General features: G+C 45.6%; 1 protein-coding gene across 2 annotated transcripts in view; it reads right to left on the minus strand.

Annotated features, from left to right (window-relative positions):
- The window catches only part of SCAF4 (SR-related CTD associated factor 4), a 32,054-nt gene extending 12,932 nt beyond the window's left edge, over nucleotides 1-19,122 (minus strand). The window contains exons 1-13 of one of the 2 annotated variants that reach the window (XM_040056208.1): nucleotides 19,048-19,122; nucleotides 11,345-11,428; nucleotides 10,709-10,753; nucleotides 10,076-10,237; nucleotides 7,822-7,957; nucleotides 5,441-5,580; nucleotides 4,745-4,921; nucleotides 4,448-4,548; nucleotides 3,900-3,947; nucleotides 2,678-2,786; nucleotides 2,187-2,354; nucleotides 1,517-1,602; nucleotides 608-798 (exon numbers count right to left, since the gene is read on the minus strand). In XM_040056208.1, the coding sequence (XP_039912142.1) occupies nucleotides 608-798; nucleotides 1,517-1,602; nucleotides 2,187-2,354; nucleotides 2,678-2,786; nucleotides 3,900-3,947; nucleotides 4,448-4,548; nucleotides 4,745-4,921; nucleotides 5,441-5,580; nucleotides 7,822-7,957; nucleotides 10,076-10,237; nucleotides 10,709-10,753; nucleotides 11,345-11,428; nucleotides 19,048-19,077 (1,477 nt within the window). In that variant the 5' untranslated portion in view covers nucleotides 19,078-19,122. The remainder of the gene's footprint in view (nucleotides 1-607; nucleotides 799-1,516; nucleotides 1,603-2,186; nucleotides 2,355-2,677; nucleotides 2,787-3,899; nucleotides 3,948-4,447; nucleotides 4,549-4,744; nucleotides 4,922-5,440; nucleotides 5,581-7,821; nucleotides 7,958-10,075; nucleotides 10,238-10,708; nucleotides 10,754-11,344; nucleotides 11,429-19,047) is intronic. The other variant, XM_040056209.2, reaches the window with a different exon arrangement.
- Nucleotides 19,123-19,357: the final 235 nt, after the last annotated feature.

Consider the following 19,357-nt stretch of genomic DNA (forward strand, 5'->3'; position numbering starts at 1 on the left):
GACTGTCACTCACCAGATCTCAGCTCTTAAAACACCTCAGGTTTTTGTCCCTCTTATATAAGAAAGAGTGTTTTTGTTTTACTTGATGACCCCGGAGAAGATTCCACACTCCCAAGGAATATTCACAAGACAACTACCATGTTTGGTCTATAAACACTGGCAAAGCCAGGATTATATCAGAAATCCAAACATTAGCCTGTGTGTTTTTCAGGTCAAAGCTCCCCTTCAGGTTGGAGAGATACATGAGACTGAATACTTAGGAAAACTTTAATAATTTACAATTAACTCAAATTCTTTTTATTCAGTCTGCACCTTATATGTCTCGAAAAAAGGAAAAGAAAAACATGGGGCTTCACCTCTACTTTTTCTCGTTTTACAGCAAAAATATTTCTAACTTGGAGATACTCCAGAAATGCTAAACCATCTAGTATGAGTAAAGAAGTACAGGGAAGTGTGGTGAAACTCCTACCAGGAATCACAAGGCAGTTAATTTGTGCTCTGTCTGGACGAGCCTCGGCAACCACAAGCAGCAGCATTAAACCCAAGGATCACAAGAACACGGCATTGCTGGAAGCCACACAAGCAAGCAGGAGGAGAAGGGACTCACCACTGACAGTCTCTGCCTTGATCTGGGGCAGGCCCTTGGTGCGGCGCTCCCTGTCCCGCTCGCGCTCGCGCCGCTCCTGCGAGCGGGACTTGGGCGAGTGCCGGCGCCGCTCCCGGGAGCGCGAGCGGGAGCGCCGGTGCCGCGAGCGCCGCGAGCGCGAGCCCGACCGCGAGCGTCTCCTCTTGGGGGACCTGTGGGGACCAGAGCCACGCGCTCAGTGCCCGTCGCACGGCCTCGCTTAAGGGTTCAATACCCAAAGGGTTCCATCGCTAAGGGAATAAATACATCAACCCGAGCTCATCCACAGGCATTCAGCGCCACAATAAATTACGGCAACAGCCGATTCGAACGGCTGGTTACTTTCCAATTTCTCATCGCCTACTGATCCTGTCTTGAAGCTGACCATCAAAACAGTGTCAACTTCAACACAGGCTAAGTTACACCTGGGTCAACAAGGCAAATGTTTATTCCTTTACAAAGGAATGGCTAAAAAAAATTATAAACAAATTCTGCCACTGAAATTGTATTTTACTCCATGTTCGAGTTCTAAACCACTCAAGGTGTGGAAGACCTTTTAAGCTTTCGGAGAAATCATGTGGAATTTGGTGAACAAGATGACTTGCAATTAAATGGAGAGATCTGCTCAGTCAGCTGGGATGTGACACGCGTGACCACAAATGTTATCATAAAAAAAGTGGTTTTAGACCAGAGGCAAAACTAAACTATCACATTCTGCCTCCCTAAAATTTTCTCTGGACTGACAAGCATGGAAGTTGCTCTCTTCCAGTGAGAGAGAACTGCATAGCTACAATATTTCCTCTAGAAGGGAGATGACTTTAGAGGTTCCTATGTCTTAGAGTTGCTCATCTGCTTTTCATTCCTGCACTAAAAGAACTTTCTCTCATTTACCTTGATGCAGATCTGGATCTTGATTTCCTACTGTCAGAAACATGCCGCTTTCCCTCCTGAATGGGTGGCTGTTCCACTTCCATATCCTAAAACATGAAGTTGGCAGGTGTTATGGGTGAGCAGACAAGCATTTTCTTTTTATGCTCAGACTGAATTAACAGCACTGAAAATACATTGAATATTCAAATGTGTGAAATTAAAGAGTAAAGTGTGATCACTAGGAGGGAGAGGCTCCAGTAACGCATGTACTTAATACGGCCACTGAACAGACAGCATAAAAAAAATTTACACAATTCCCATCTTCATTTTGCAAACTATTAGTTTTCCACGTTTTACCCCATTTCAGCACGACCTGCAACTCCACAGAATATGATTTTATTCCTAAAGATCAGTCAGTTGATCCTGCTCCACCATCAAAATCCTAGGCAAGTGAGATCTGCTGCAACTTTTCTACAAGATGTTATAAGAAACTACTTTAAGCCTCAAGTATGCTGGAGAAATGAAAGAGACAAGTCCTGGAGCTCTCCAACTGTCTTCCAGCAGAGCCAGCCTCACAGCCAGCTGTGTCCTGGCCACCCTGACATTTCTGCTCCAGGACAATGCACACATACTTGGGAAAGACATGTATGAAAGCATTTAGGTCGGTCTGTTCACTGCAAGGGCTGCTCACCTGCTGGTGGGGTTTCTGCAGGTGTGGCTCAGCCTGGACTGGAAAGGGAGACTGGAAAGTTGGCTGCACTGGCGCTGCTGGAGGCATCACTGGCTGAGCCATGGGTGGGAACTGGGGGGTAGGCAGGAGACCAAAGCCTGGCATCTGCCCATTCGGAGGAAGTGGCACCTTGGGAGAAGAAAAATCACAGAATTCCAGCTAGGAGGAGGAATTACATTTGCTCTCCCAGCAGGCTCAAGTCAAGTTCTATGTCTGCTCAAAAGTCACAACAAAAGATGGGGGAAAGATGAAGCATTTGGGTGTAGGAGTAACAATCATGTCCTTTAAAGCCTGACTAAGACAGACACCAAAAACATGTTTCTTTGGGAAGATGGAGGGCTAAGCCACATTCATTCTTCACCAACAGGAAAATCACTTCCTTCCTTCTGCAACAAAGAAAGCAGCAAAGGATGGAAAACACAATGGGGAACAAAGGAAAAGCCTGGGATTACCTGGTGCCGCATTGGATCCTGCTGCATTCCCATCATCCGCTGCTGAAAAGGATCCATATTTGGGAGCTGAGGAAATACTGGCTGTTGCATGCCTTCTCCTGGAAACCCACTAAAACCAGGAATATTTTGATGAGACAAGTCAGTAGATGCAGAGATTTGTCTTTATTTTAAAGATTTCTATGCACATTTACACATTCTTGCTGTTATTTTAGACAGAACCATTATCTTTACTATGATCCCGTTTCCAACAAAAAAGAAAAGGAAGAAAGAGTGGCTTCCTGATCTTTTCTCCACTCTAAGAGCAGTCCTTCCACATTTAAAGAGATGCTACACAAAGGTTAGAGCCTCTCTCACCCCTGTACTTATACGAGCTTGCTAAAGATCTCAGCCTACAGAAACATTTCAGGAAGGCTTTCTGCCTTGGGCTAAATCTCTTCCTCTGCAGTTCCTCTTTTGGGAACAAAAGAAGCAATGCTTTTCTCCTCAAGGAAAAGAAACTGGCTGTACTTTTGCTGTAAGAAAACACTTTGGTTTGGGAGTAAATAGGGCAGAGGAGAAGGGGGGGTGCTTCACATGAGGATTACAGTGACACCCATCACTTCCTGATTCAACACACAGAATGGACAGTGCTCAGGGAATTCTGGAGGTGTGTGCAGGTAACAGGACCTGCTTGCAGGATGCAGCCTGTGCGAGAAACTCAGCAGCATTTCAGGGGGATAGAGGAATTTGATGGTGATGGGAAATGGAACTTTGCAGTATCTGAAGACAATTCGGAGAAGATTCTGGAGAGATGAGTATTTTACAGAGGGAATTACTGAGCTTGCGTGCCCAGACTGGGAACACTGGAATACCACCCTCAGGGACACCTCGCACAGTTGTGAGGCACTAAGGACACGGGCCCTGGAGCACCACCAACAGAACATAAATGTGCCCACGAGCCTCCAGCTGGGCAGACATGAGCAGTGCCTACGTTTGACCTACGTCATCTTTTTGTACTCCAGAGTTCCATCTGCATTCTAAGGCAAATCCTAGCCATTTCCTTCAAAGGCATCTAAATGAACTACTACTCAATGGATGTAAAGTGCTCGAGGTGAGAGACACAGTCAGAAAGCTGATGACAGAGTTAGTGGTTCTGGTTTTGAGAGCAGGGTTTAGATGCAGATACAGAGAGTAAGACATGGGGCCACGTACTGAAGCAGGGAAAAAAGAAATATGGACTAACCCCGGCATTGAGCACCATCCAGCCTGTGCACTGAATGAGAGAGAAGTCCTGTGGAAAAAACTGGGATGTGGTCACGTCATTCCAGACTTTATCATAACGCACAGCAAAAGGGAAACAGGAGCCTGAGCTCGCTTGCATGGGGACAGAATGTTTGCCAACATAAAACTGTAAAGCCAATTTTCATTTCTTCAATATTTTAAACTATCACAATGTTTGGAATAGCAGCTTTTCCCCAGCCAGTAAAGTAATCCAGCTGATCCAGTGATGCCCTGACACCCTCAGTTGTACTGTAAAAACATGGAACTCATCCTGCAACCAAAACTGAGCTTTCCTCTACAGAACACAGTCCTCCACCAACGAGGCAACACCAGATCTACACCAGATCACCAAAGTAACGAGGCACAAAAATCACCCCACCAAAAACTGTTAACAGGGTTTTAAATTTGGACTGTAGCAGTTAAACACTGAACTAACTTGGAATTTTAATCTACTTTCTAACCTAAAAATGTTTTAGGACTAAGATTTCTTAGTTTTATTACGACACTTACAAAGCCGGCTGAGACACTGAGGGGGAAGGAGCTGAATCCTCTTTCTTTGAATCTTCCACTGCCTCTGGTTCATCATCATAGTCAAACCGATCTAGCAGCTTCTGAAAGAAATTACATTGGCACAGCTATTTTTTCTGCATCTTACCCGACTGGCCGCCAAAATATCTTTATTACCACATTCTTACAACATTTGTAAGCTCTGAAACTAAAGACATGGTTAGAATTGGGGAAAAATAGAAATCTATATTCCATAACCAATTTTCCTTCAGCTTCAAAAAAATGCAAGCCAAGACTTACTTTGTCAAATGATGTTTTCTGCTCAGGGGCTGTGAAAGCAGCTTTCTGCTCTGGGGCCTGTGCTGCTGTGGTTTTCAGCTGAGCAGTAATAGCTTGAACCTGAGCCATCACAGTGTTGTCTATGACCGGTGACTGGGGCTTCTGAGGCTGTTGGAAGGTCTGCAGGATTTGCTGGAGCTACAGAAATGTAAGACAGTATTAAGTGGATGCTCTCATATGAACACCAAGTGTTGAAAGAGCTGTAGGATATAAATTTTGTCAATACAGCCTGTGACATGGGACAAACACACCAACAATCTGACTGAGCTGTGGAGCATTTACAGCAAGACCAGGAGTCCCTTTTTAAATACTTTGGTGGCAAAATTCAGTAGATCCCAACGTTGCAGTGTTCAGGCCCTTCAACACTGCAAACATTTAAGTGGACTGAACAATAAAATCCCTCATTTTCTTTGAGATGTTCCACCTGTTCTGGAAACCCCATTACTGCATCAATTCATAATTAATTATTTAGGGACATAAAACTGAATATTGTCAAATATCACAATTATTGGATGGAAGAATTTAAATACTCTAATTCCTGCAGGTTTTCCACTGAAGACCTTTGGGAAGCTCTTGTGCTTCAAATCCAGGCTGTCAATTCCACCGTTTCCCCCCTCATTTCACAGAGAAGGAGAAGGGAATGAGTGAGCAGGTTACCTGTTGTCCTTGTGTTGTCTGGAACAACTGGGCTACAGCTGCGAAGGCATCGGAACTGGGCAGCTGTGGCACGGTGGGCACTGAGTTCGCAGTCACTTGCGGGGGCTCCGAGGGAACCTTGGCCGGAGGGGGTGGCGAACCTGAGGGTTTCCAGGACCACAGGAAGGGCTGTGTGACTCCACAACATCCCTCCTGCTCCCCACAGCAAGTGTCTGCCCACAACCCCCTGTTAAACCCCCAAGGGCCTATTTATACCAGCCCAGCTGCATATTCTGGTCATTCTGCCATGAACCGCTCCGGCCACTGCTCACACCCGCACTTGGGGCGCAGTGAGACAGGAAAGCTGGTCCCACATGGAATTTTAGCTCCCAGCTCCATGTTTGTAGCTGGGCAGGTTTAGAAAACCTCTCACTCAAACAGCATTAGCTTCAACACCTTGAACGTGGTGGTTCTGCTTCCACAGACCTGGGCTCATCCTTTTGGATGAGTGATCCAAACCAACCATTTCATGGCTCACTGGAAGAGCAGCTGAGTTTCTCTCAGTAATTTCCACCAGTAACTGAACTTTTGCAGAGAAGTCTGGCAATAATTAAAGGGTTTTTTTTAAGGATTACCTCATAGGCAATTTTCTTTGATAAAGTTTGTTCACATGTCCTTTCTGCATGTGTACAACCCACACCTGCAGCTGATGGATGAATCCTCCCACTCATTTTTCGAGGAAAAGACTCCCATTTCCACTAAGCTTTGCTGAGACTGAGATCACAATTTAAGACATGCCATTAGTGTTCCCGTTCTCTCTGCCTTACATTACGACAACTTTTTAATAAACATCTTGCCAGTACCAAGTAAATCAGCAATAATCCCATCAATTCCTACACACTGTGAGTAACTATTCTTCAGCAGATCTGTTTTTAATGGACATCATAAAGCTGTACAAGGAGTGAGTTAAAAAAACCTGCGCAGACAGATATATTTAGTTTGAAACACTAAGCAAACATGTTTGCCTTGCAATAGCAACTTCTTTAAAGCCATTCCTCTGTTTGCACTTCAAATAACTCCAATGTTGACAGGCAGCAAGCACAAGCAAATGTGTTCAACAGTACTTTCCCAGAAGTGAAATGCAACACAAAGTAAAAAGGTAAGTGTTGTTTTTAAATTTAAAGTAACTCCCAAAATTATTTCCTGTATACATTCAGCAAGATACTTGCTCGCTCAAGGGAGAAAATTAACATTTCTCTGTCTTTATGGGCAAAACAGACTCTACTTCACCTAATGCATTAATGTATTTATTATTATTCATTAGCATATTTATTGCAGGGCCAAATCACCCCCTCTGGTGCATCTGAATAACCTCACTGAAAATCTCTGCAGAAGGCAGCCAACCTGTTCACCACTACTGAAGAGAGACAGAGCTGGACAGGCAGTGCCCCTCACCTGCCCCAAAATTCAGTTGTACAGCCACCACTCTGTCCCCAGGCTTGGGTGCCAAGGCATTCCCTGGCCCTGTCAGGTTTATAAACCCTTTAATGGGATGCACTTCCATGAACACAGCTGGAGATGGTTTCTGTTTTGCTGTCTCTCACCACACCTCACTCCCTCCGTCCCATTTTCCCAGTCCTACTCCACGAGCACAGTAAATAAGGAAGCTACCAAAGCTCAGTGTGACACACGGAGTGCAGAGCCAAAAAGCAGCTCTCCGGAGAGAGAAGGGATTGCGGAATGCATATTCCCCGTAACCTCACTCCCAGCTTTGCTGGGGCACTAAATAGGTCAGTGCAGGAACTGTGGGCAGGCTGGCACTGCTGTGCTCTGCAGGTCGGTGCTTCCCAGCCAGCAGCCCGTGCAAAATCCCCGGCACAAATGTTCTCTTTGAGAACCTGGATGAGAAACACCAGTGCAAGACTCTCGGGGCTGCACACTGAGACACTGACAGCTGCTGCATTCGGCTGCTAAGCTGACTCCAAGGAAGATGAAGCTCTTTAACATCTAAGATCTCACTTACTTACCTAGATCCTGGCATTAAAAAATGACATCAGAATTACAAAGTGGAGAAATCACATAAAAATATTTCAAAGCAAAAGAAAAGGTAGCATCTCTTTAAGAGGGCACACTGAAGTCACCTGTAAGTGTGCACATACACATGTACACGTGCAAATATACATGATAAACATTTAATATATTTCCCAAATCCCAATTATCATGCTGATAATTTCTGAAGTACACTATCAGCGCTTGTTTAAAATGAGTTTGGCTGCTCATTGTGACAAAGCTGACTTTATTGCTGTGTGGCTGCTGGAACTAAGAGCAGGCACTTTGTGCTGAAAGCAAACAAGCTGTTGCCATTTGCCCTTTGAGAGCAGAAGTTAAAATGTCCTTCCTACCTTCGTTGTTGGTAGCATTCTCTGCCATGGGTGCAGTGGCACTGGTTCCTGCTGCCATATCCAAGAGAGGCTGAATTATTTCAATTTTAAATACTCCATTTTTCTGCCAGAGGTTCAGAACACGAACTATTTTACTCTGTTGAAAGAAAAGGAAGCACCAGTGCTGAATTCAGCTTTTTTAAGTCACCATTTTATATCCACTGTATGCAGAGAATGTTTGAACACCATGTGACATAATCACACCAACTTAACAAACCCTGTGTCGTGACAGAGGGCAGCAGCACCTTTGAACTGGCAAAGATAAAAACTGCCAACTTATTTTACTGTCAAAGCAATCTGTGACATTTCTCTTCTGGCCAGTCAGAAATCCAGGTGTGATGTGCAATCCAGGACATCCTTTCAGCCCCACAGCTACACGGGTGATGAAACCACCAATCCGTATGACCAAAAAGAGAAAAGGAAGATGAGCTGGAAAGCCTTCATAAAGAGAGGGGCAGTTAGACCAGAAAATGCTCCCACAACACTCTGAAGTCACATTGAGGGTTCCTTGCTTGGTATTATTCCTAACCCAACCAATTCTATGTTGAGACCAGAAACTGCATCTCCATTATTTATCCAAAAGATAAGAAAAGCAAGTGGGAAACATCCTCACTGATCACTGCAGAAGGATTAATTTAGAATCTCTGATTGTCAGCTGTTATTTTAAGCTCATTTCTTCTTTTTTTTTTTTTTTTACATGAAGAACAATGCAGCTTCCAGGAACAAGCTGGAAATTTGCCTTTCCTTCTTTAGCCCAGCATTCAAACAAAAATGTCTCAGTAGTTGTGCTGCTTCAGCTGGAACACGCAAGCAGGTAGAAGGCAGAACACACGTTGTACTGCTGTCCTTTCTGCAGACTTAGTCATTCACTTGCCACATACAAGCTTTAAAGTACCCTTTAGTTCAAATGAATTGATTCTGTTCTTTCCCTGTGACTCAGTTACACACACCCATGTAAATACAACTCTAAGTGATTAAAGAATTTTACCAAATGTTTGCTAAAATAACATCAATTACAGAGAAATCTGAAATGTCTACTTTTAAGTAACATTTTGATCTGAAAAACAGGGGTTTTTGGGTTTTTTTTTCCCTTTGGGTATTCTATCTCTCCAGAAAACTTGAAAATTATACAAAGGCCAAAAAATGGGCAAATGTAATACTCATGTTTTCAGACACATATTAATTTTAGAGAAGGTCTGTTTTAAAATAAAAAGGCAGCATTATCCTCTTCCGATATCACCCACAGTTGTTGTGTATCTGCAGATCAGGGATTTTTTTTTTTGCTTAGGAACTAGAATTTCATTAAAATGTCTTTTAAATAATACTCCCTATATCCATTAGTTCCATGAAGGAGATGGACAGTCTCATTCACTCAGATGAACAAAAGGATAATGCAAAAACAAAAAGGAGAAGGGACTGCTCTGTTTCACAGGCTATCAACCCAGGAGCTCCCAAATATCAGCCTCAATGCCTGAAGGTGTAAATGTTCCACATTAGAAAACTACAGAGCATCCAAACCTTCCAAAATTTTATTTAGAGAGTTAGGGAAGAAGTCAGGTAGAAAAGGAGTATTTCACTCTTAAAAAGAGAAAGGGAGTAGGTGATTTTCTGGAAACCAGCTTGCAACCTCTAAAACACAGTGATCCTGGGAGTCTCAAAACTGTTCTGACAGAGGTAAAAAAACCCATCTTCTCTGGACCATCAGGAATTCACACCACTTTCTGAATCTCTGTTCTACTAAAAAGTACAGCAGAACAAAGAAAAATGAGGCCTTAGACCAGCCCTGACAGTGGAGAGCAACAATAAAACTCAAGTATGGGACTGGAAAAGACTGAAGAAATCAACATGATGATTTTCTCAGAAAACATTTCTGAGCAGAACAGTCTCTGCCTACAAAAATCAAAGCTTCTCCTGCAACGCTTTCTTGTTGTGGCAGACACTGCCTTCCAAAGGAAGTTCTGAAGGAGCCTCAAGAAGGACTTTTGTCACACTAACACACACTGCTGAAATGTCTGCAGAGGCGAAACAAAGCTGATGAGGTCAGACAAAATTCGTCCTTTAATTGGAATTTGCATGTAACTGCTGCCTTTGATAATCCCTCCCAGCAACAGTCACTACCAGGGTCAGAGAGAATCCCCAAATCACTGCCGCAGGAACGCAAGCACCAAGGCAGCACCCCACCAATGCACAGCAGCACCTGGAGTGCTCATCCTACCTTGTCTTCAGATGGACACAGATACAAATACTGGAATGTGGCAGTAATATTCTTCGAGAACCTTGGCCCAAAGACATCCTTGTCTGTTCCAAACTGGTGCCGAGACTGCCGCACGATGGAGTCGATGACGTACAAGCCCGGCACTTTGTACTCCGGCTTGCACTGCAAACAGCACAGACGTTCTGCGTCAGACTCCACCAGCAAACATCCCCCTGAGAGCCTCACAGCAACCTGCTCTGGGGCTCAAACACACCTCTGCATTCCAGCCCCTTGCTGCTCAAGCCCAGGCAAGCATGAACACTGCATTCTCTGGAAATACAGATGGTCCTAGTGACAATTAATTGGAAGTTCAGCACCTCTGGGTTCCCCCCACAGCTGCTGCGCAGGGAAGATGGGAAATCTCACAATTTACTTCTTTCCTCCCCTCCTTAACGTATGATGGAAAACTACAATGTGGAGCTTATACAGGCAAAGTGATAGCAAAGTGTGTGAAATCCTAACAAACCAGAATTTCCTCCCTCAAACCCTAGGTAACAGAAACCTTTCTGGTTATTTACTAGCATTATTAGCAATATCTAGCAAAGCATGCAGATAACTATCAAGAAATTTCTTTTTTTTTTTTTTACTTTTTACCTTTTTGATAAACTTCTCCACAATCTGGACAACATGCTTGTAGAGCTGGAAAATAAACACAGCCATTAATTTATCATCTCCTCAGCAGTGGCACATCATTTTAGAAGCATTTTAACTCTTTGTGCTTACTACCATTTCAGAAAGGCTACAGGACGTTGCAGTCACATTCTAAAAAGAAGGATGTTCCCAAACTGAGAAAAACATCCCATGGGGGAAACACAGACCCAAGCCAGAAGTGTGTCAGTGTGCAGACACATGGCACAGAGCTTGCCAAGTTATCAGTGAAAGCTCTCTGGATTTACTTTCTCTGCAATCCACACTGCTTTCACATGCTAAGATGCAGTTGCATCCAGCAATATTTAGTTCTAGCATACAAAAATCACAGCACTCTAGTGGGTGCAGCATGAAAAAGCAACAACACAAAATAAAAAAATAAAATCAAGCAGGCATTTTGCTCCTAGTCCAAAACCAAGGGATGATATTCACCACCCACTTGTTTCTAGACAACAGCCTTAACAGCAACTAGAATAAACCATCCCCGAAGCTGAGATTGGGAAATCCTGAGCATTTACTTATAAGTGAAATAATAAAACATTGCTGCTGTTACACTTTCATCTTTGTTTTGTGGTACTTTACCTTAATAGCTTTAATGGCAGCTTTTGTGATGAGAATCATCTTTGCTCGGGAAATAGGAGGTTTCATCTCCATCAGTGAGAAGAGCTAAAACAGAGAAAACAAACATTAAAAACGTGTTCTGCAGTTCAGCTACTAATTTAAAACAACATTTCAGGTGGGTGACTTGGTTACTGCCGTCCCACACTCGGCATGGCCAGGCTGCTGGCTGGCCCTGGGAGAACTGGATGTTGTACAAACCCCACAGAAATCACAATGTACCAGCTCACTGCTAAAAAGAACTGCTTCGAGTGCTCTGCAGACCTGGCTGCCTTACCCTCCAAATGGCTCCCAGGGGAAAAGCTCACTCCTCAAGGAGAGCGTTTGCAGAAGTCGTAGGTATTAGATGAAGTTTATAGAGGTTTATATGAAGTGTATACAAGTTAGCCTTATGGGTGACATTGACCATAACTGAAAATAAGCATTAGCCCCATATTTCAGAAACTGAGACCAGAACTGCACACAGAGCTGGAGACAGCAAGCTGACCACACACAGAATTGTTTTTGCCTTGAAATATTCCTCACAAATCACAGAAAAAAATTGGTTTGCGTTACATAATTTCACTTTTGTCTTAATCATAATGAAAAAATTGAGTCCTTGAATGCGAGTAGAAAATGTCATCAATTATTTGCCACAAAGCAAAGTAAGAGAATCAAAGTGTCTTCATTTGTCAGTGTAATGGAAAGTAAGATGTCATTTAAAACTTGGTCTCTCATTTTATTAATCAAAGCTCCAAGAGGCTGGTGAAGTGACCAACTTGCACAGATTTATCCACTGTCTCAGTTAAGGAAAAAAAAAAAAAAAACTATCAATGAAGGAGACTAAAAAATTGGCCACATACTCAAAGAGAAGGGAAGCGCTAACAGCGCCTTCAGCTGTACAAAAGGAACCTTACACCTAGAAAACACCAAGAGTAGGAAACAAGGTATTTACTTTCTTAACTTGATTCCTGTTCCAGGAGATAGGAAAGAAGAAAAACTGTCCTTCCAGACAGTGGTAGCCACAGGCCTCTTCCAACACCAACACAAGAACCATGACTTTTCATTATTCATCCCTACAAAATGCAAGTTCCTGTGCCAGAATGTTGGGGTTTTTCAGCCATTTCAGCTGTAAGAGATACTTCAGCTAACATTGCTGCCTGCTGAGAAATCACAGTACAGACAAATAAAAACTGCCAGACAAAAGACAGAAGGAGAGAGGGGTCTGTGAGCTGATGTGGGGTTTTTTAAAAAAAAGCTTGTTTTCAATTTAAACTTAAGTGCTTTAGAATAAGTGCAGAAACTCTTGATGAACAAAGTCAGCGATATTATTGAAACTCAGGAAAATCTGCTTTAAGAGGTAATGAAAGGGGGGAAAAAAATCCAAACCCCAACACCCACAAACAAACCAGCAGAAGGGTTAAAAACTGAGATGCGGGAGGAAGAAAAAGAGACAGGATTATGACAGGCACTCCATATCCCCTCCCTTACTCACGAAGAAGCAACTGGTCCTCCAGGAAAGGATCCAGTCCCAAAGAAAAAGAACAAAGGAGCTGGTGTGGAAGCACCGCTTTGGCATTTGTATTTCAGGAACACAAGGAGAGATCCCAAGGAAACTGGGAGAGCTGAGAGCAGGGGCCCAAGGTGACAAGAAACTAGTGCAGCAAAATAATAAAAAGAAGTGTCCTATAAGTATCCCAAGCAGGACACTGCAACTGGGAGAAACACACACACAAAAAAATCCAACGACAAATAAACTGCCAGGGAGAAGGAAGGCACGAATTATCTATTTATCCTGCTCTTTTCACCCCTCCACACCATCTCTTGGAATTTTACCTCAGAATTTTGCTCCTTTTTAAAATTATCTAAGATCTCACAACACCAAATAACTACATTCAATTTTTATGTAATTCTCAATATCAGTTTCATGTATCAACACCAAGTTTTAGAGATGGGTACAGCTAAAATTTAGCTCCCTTCCTAGTTCCTCGTGGCTTCTCCCTGTTGGAAAGGGGAGCTGCTCAGAAGACATCCAAGTACTTCCAGTTGCATTCATTCAATCAGACCTGGATCTTCTTTCACACACATTTCCCAAACCAATACACGAAAAAGTCACCCAACCACTATTTTTAGAGGGCTGTTTCACAATAACACATCCAATTTCTCAAAGGACACCACGGTCAACTCAAGGAACAACTTGGACACAAGAACTTACATTCTATTTACAAAAAAAAAAAAAAAAAAAAAAAAAAAAAAAAAAAAAAAAAAAAACAAAAAAACCAACACCCAAACAAAAATCCCAAGTGATGTATGTAACAAAGGCAAAGAGAATTTATGGCTTGAGAGGTTTCCAAAGTCCTGCCTCACAACAGGAGCCTGTGCCTGGAATGCTGCGACCTGCTAGAAACGACTTTCTGCTTTTACTGCCCCTAACTGCACATTTACAGGATGTTGATACAAAAGGAAGAGAGGTATTCAAGGATATTAAACTCAAGCCACAATACAAAATATGGTTTTAAGAGTATTTCTGGGTGCTTCTCCCAGCAAGATGGAAGTACACAGTGAAGTACCCATAAAGCCTGGGATGCAGAAGGCAGAAAATTCACCTGCTCAGTTTCAGGCTATGAATGCTATTAAAGCATGGCAGGACAGCGAAAGGGAAACCAAGCACAGAGTGACTGTCCCCAAACTGAGTGTGAAGTACCACAGAGTTCCAAAGAGAACACGGGGCAGGGGTGAACAGAGACCTTCCAGCTCCCACTGTGCCCCAGCTCCAGCCCAGGAGCCCGTGAGGTGCAGAGGGGCAGGTAATGGCACAAGGAACAGGGTGCTGATGGCCTTGACTCCTTGCTCTTTTGAGCAGCAAATTATTAATTTCTTTCATTCTGTAATTAATACCCTTTGATGGTTTAGTTTATATGAAACCAGGGGGTTTCGAAGTAAAGGGGAGAACTGCTACTTTAAAATTTACCCAGATTGATGTATGACCTAAGTCTAACTGGTTTAAGTGTGAGGCAACACAGAAAAATAACTTTTAGGCTTTGAACTGACTTCCTTGGCTTTGCCCTCTTGCTCAGGTGCCTGTGCCATAAAAAGGTGTCTTTATTTACAAATAAAGAGCTAAGGGCCCATTTTAAACACTCACTAAACAAACCCCAGAGCACAGCAGCAGCACACAGAGGAGCACGAGCTACTGAACCAGACAGTGGCTAGTGATTAGTGGGTATCAAGCACGCAGGTCATTGTCAGGACACCTCATTCAACCTCCCCTTCTCCAGTTTCCAGAGCAGCCTAACACGGCCTCAACCATTCCAACACGCCTTAGGTGTCCAACACTCCCCCAAGAAGGCTCCATGCACAGGGAGCACTCTGTACATCCATTCACTGTCTTTTGGAATGTATTAATGCATTTACAAACCACCCGGCCCAGCCAACCACCAGCGACTTACAGACATAACTGCAGTTACTTGTTCCTGCACAGAAACAGAGGGATCATGGAGGATACGACCAACAAGCACAGATATTGCACTATTTTGATAACAAAACACCTTTATTGTTAATGCATGACCAGATCTCTAAAAGGAATTCTGTCATCTCTGTACATTTTCCTTCCCCTGTAAAAGTCACTGCTTCCTTTCCTCTTCAGATCCCCGCTCTTCCTTAAGGGAAGGAGAAGGATCTGTTGCTAAGCTGCATCTCAGAGGATCAATGCAAGTTTTAAATGCTTGACCACCAGCTATGAAGCACAGCAAGTATTAGGTGCTGCTGAAGGTAAGAGATCACCATAAAATCCAGAGCTGTCAGGCTGCATTCTTCGGAAAATCAAGTGAGATTTGAATTTGACCAGGTATGACCCCCTGGCAATGAAGCTCAATAGCACTTCATCAACTAAGCTACTTCTGTGGCCTAGAAAGACCATTCACAAATCCTGAACCACTGGGGAGAAACGTCTTCACAAAAGATACTCATATGAAAATGACATCATGCCAGCACACAGAATAGAGTTTTGTTTTCTACTCATGTGCTTTGGAAATGCAGCCTTCAGGATCAGCGCAGGGCTCTTTTGTCCAGCACATCTCCTGGAAAACTGCTTGTCTCACTACTTCTTTTACCAGGAATCTCTACCACAATGTCACAGCTTCCAATATTCCTGGAAACAAGTTCAGGGCAGAGGCAAGAGACTCCAGCCAGATGCTGGTAGTTGTGTCCTTCTCCTTTTCCGTGCACATGGAGACTCACTGGGGATCCTGAGCTCCAGTAACTGCTGGAGAACCACTGAGAAGGATATCCTGCTAACCTCTATTTATAGCTCCTCAGGATGGAGGGGAAGGTTGTCACAGCACGGGCAAAACAAAGTCTTGCCAGAAAACAGCCACACTGGATCCAAACTTCAACTGTCCAGTGCCCTAAGGATGGGCAAACAGCAGAGAAGGAATGTGCAGCTCCAGCTTTAATTAAACAGCCCCAGGACCTCCCATCTGTTTGTCTCTAGGTACATTGAGGTGGGTACCAATTGTTTCAGGGGTACACATTAACTACTTAGACACAGGACTAAGGGAATGATATGCCTTACTTAACACAAATAAAAGATTACAAAACAGGGAAGCTGACCTTATTCTACTTCCAGCAGCATGACTGTGAAAAAAAAAAAAAATCTTCATTTCTAACTTTCATAACGAGTAAACTATGCCTCAAGTTTTCCAGATTAAAGAAAAGGACAGACATCCCCTAAACTAAAACATGCCAAGGATTTATACAGTAGATGTGTGGGTTTGGTGGGGGTTTTTGGTTTGTTTGTGTTTTCAGGGTGTGATTTTTTTTTTTTTTTCTTAAGGAAAGTGTTTGCTTGCTTCCTTAAAACCCTAAAAAGTTCTGTCCTATTACCCAATTACCTTTGGTGATTCATTTATATTGTACCATTACTGTAACATAACATGTTCACCTAACAGCACGTGAATTATAACTTTGTGAAAGGAAACTCCTCAGAGAAAACACACTCCACTACAGACCTGTCAAATCCCACCTATTCAGCTGGCAGCACCTGCTCAAGCTACATCTGGATTTATAAAAAGCAGCCAGTACAAAACCCCTGCTTGCTCCTGCAGAAACACGAGGACTTGGATGAGGACATTTGCTGGCAAAGTTGCATTCAAAATGCAGGTCCAAAGAACAGCACTGGGAACGGCACCACAATCCAACACGATGGAATTACACAACCCAGGAGTTCCCACCCCTTGCCTGAGCCAAACTCACTTCTCTCCCTCCCCGAGCCCTTCTGCCCAAGAGGGGACACCAACCTCACAGCTCAGAGAACAGCAGGTTTACAGCCGCGCTCTGAACTTGGGCCTCCCACCACCTGAGAAACCGCCACAAACACCAAACCCCACCTGGTGGACTAAGTGGCATCTCCTCTTCCAGGCAGAGCGGCGAAGTGCTGGCAGGTGCCATCTCCAGGGAAGCAAAGCCAGCAGGAAATCACCTCTAGCACACAGAGCAAGTGCAGCACCAAACTGCAGTTGGACCTGCCACGGTAAAACCGCAATTCCCAGGACACAGCTGCACTGTACAGCCAGCAAGTGCAGGAATTCTGGGCCTGTAGGTATTCTGTAGCTGCCCCATCCTCATCGCTGAAGCTGTTTCCCTCCCAATAAAAGAATTAACTAGCCAGTGACCGGGGAGTGGCACCCCTGAAGGCCTCACAAATGACCCCTCCAAGGCTGAGCTATCCCCACCACTCTGGGAACAACACCCAGACCTTGCTCTGTCCCTGAGAAAGCCCAGAAATGAACAATACCTGCCCGTAAATCTGACCCTCCCCACATTTCATGTCAGCCGGCGTCGCTTTGCGTGCACAGCTCCAGGCAACACAGGCGGAAAAGGGAAGGGATCAGTCTGAGAACTGGACTTTATGCCCTGCACACCACAAGTACAGCTCCTGAGAGGGAACAGGACAGGAACCACACAGCCCCTGAAGTTATTCGTGTGCTGCTTTACACACCAGTAGCTCTACAGAAGCACTCAGGCGTACAAAGGACTGCAGAACAGGGATTTTAGCAAGTACAGCTCTCTCCCTCAGAACAGAGACACATCTGAAACCCAGTGCTTTGCTCTTCCAGCAGCCACACCATGAGGATTTCACTCAGTGTTTCTAACTGCACCAAAGCAAAGCATCCCACTGTTCCTGCAGGGGAGAGGAAGAGGTACAGATACAAACACGCCCGTTACCAAGACATGGATTAGTCACGGGAGCCCCAAACACCACTCTTGCTCTGCGGTCACCATCCAGCACAAGCAGTGGGGTTATTGCAGTGGGGCACTGGGCACTGCCCGCACCACTCAGGTTTGTGAGGCAGCAGTGCTCAGCTGGACCACTGATCAGACTGGGCAGGTAATTAAGAATATTGCTGTTCCCTCCTTCCATCAACACTAAAAACGGCACACGTGTGCTGCTTTAATTTTTTCAGAAAGGTGACTTTGCACCCTGCTATCCCACTGGTTCAGAGCTGCACAAAATCCCCAAAACACTGGCAAATAAACAAACCATTAACAGGAGCTGCATGCTATCCACTTTTCCCTTTGCACTTGCAGAGTTTTGGTATGGATGAGGGCATTCTGAGGTGTGTGTATGACAAACCCTTGCAGAGAGTGAGCCTTACACAGCCTGAGTCCATCACACGGGAGCAGCTGCCATTTCTCCTGTTTCTGTTCAACAGGCAGGCACAGCCACCCAGCCTCCAACACCAATCTGGGAACAGGCTCTAGCTCAGCTTTACATGACTTTCTGTCCATGGAGGATCTGCAAAGCTGCACTGTCCAACTGAGGCAGAAATATAACTAACAGTAAGTAATAATCATATTAAAGTCACGTGTCAAAAACTTTATGCAGCAAAGGCTGAATTGACTTGCTATTTATTATGCAAAAAAAAAAACCACTGTGAGCTTTACTTCCAACTCCTCTGGGCTAAGAAATAAAAAAAAAAAAAAAAAAAAAAAAAAAAAAAAAAAAAAAAAAAAAAAAAAGAAGAAGACAGGGAGGGGCCTTCTGTGCGTACGAAAGGCGAGCAAACGCCTTCCACCCAGTCCTGTCCCCAGAACTGGGATCGATCCCCGAGTCCCATCCCAGGCGCCGTTCCCAGACTGGGATGAGGCCCCTTCCCTCTGCAGCCTCTGCCCGTGCCGCCGCCTCGCACCGCAGCTCTCTCGCCAAGCCACTACCGGGAAACTCAAGTCCCGAAACGCGGCTTGCCCAGCCCCGAACAACACACACGGCCGGGGGCGCCGCGTGACAGCGAGCTCGCCTGGAACCCCTGCCAACAGGGATCCGGCCCGGGATCCCGCTCTCGGGCGCTGCCCGGAGCAAACCGAGGGGAACAGCCAGAGGACGGAGCCTGGAGGGGAGGCCCCAAGATCCCCTCAAGGCCTGCCCCGTGCAGGCCCGGCCCGGCCCGGCCCTCGCGGGGCCTCGCGGAGCGGCCGCTGAGCGGCCCGGCCGCGCTCGCCTCCATTTTCCCCCGGAGCGCGGCTCTCCGCCCGGCAGCAGGCCCGGGCCGGCGCTCCCCGAGCAGGCCGCAGGCGGCGGGGCCGGGCCCGGCCGGAAGCGCGGGGAGCCGGGGGACGCGATGGCGGCCGCCGTGTGTCCCCCCCCCGCGCCGCGGCCCGCGCTTCGCCGCCCGCTCCCCGGCTCTCACCTCTTGGTTGAAGGCGTTCACGGCCTCCATGTCGGCGCTGGCGGCGGGAGGCGGCGGGAAGGCGGCGGGCGGGGCGGGCGGGCGGCGCGGCGGGGCCGGTCGGTGCCCTCAGGGCGCGGCCATGATGGCGGCGGCCATGGCGGGGCTCGCGGGCAGCGCGCGGCCCGGGCCGACCGCGCGACGGGCGGGGGGGGGGAAGGCGCGATGCACGCCGGGATCGGCCGGGCCTCCTCCCGGCCCACGCGAGAGGTTGGGAAGGAGGGCTGGCGGGGCCACGTGACCGCCCCGCGCGCGCGCCAGCGCCATGTCA

This window comes from Hirundo rustica, chromosome 2 (genome assembly GCF_015227805.2).
Source record: "Hirundo rustica isolate bHirRus1 chromosome 2, bHirRus1.pri.v3, whole genome shotgun sequence".
Lineage (NCBI taxonomy): Eukaryota > Metazoa > Chordata > Aves > Passeriformes > Hirundinidae > Hirundo > Hirundo rustica.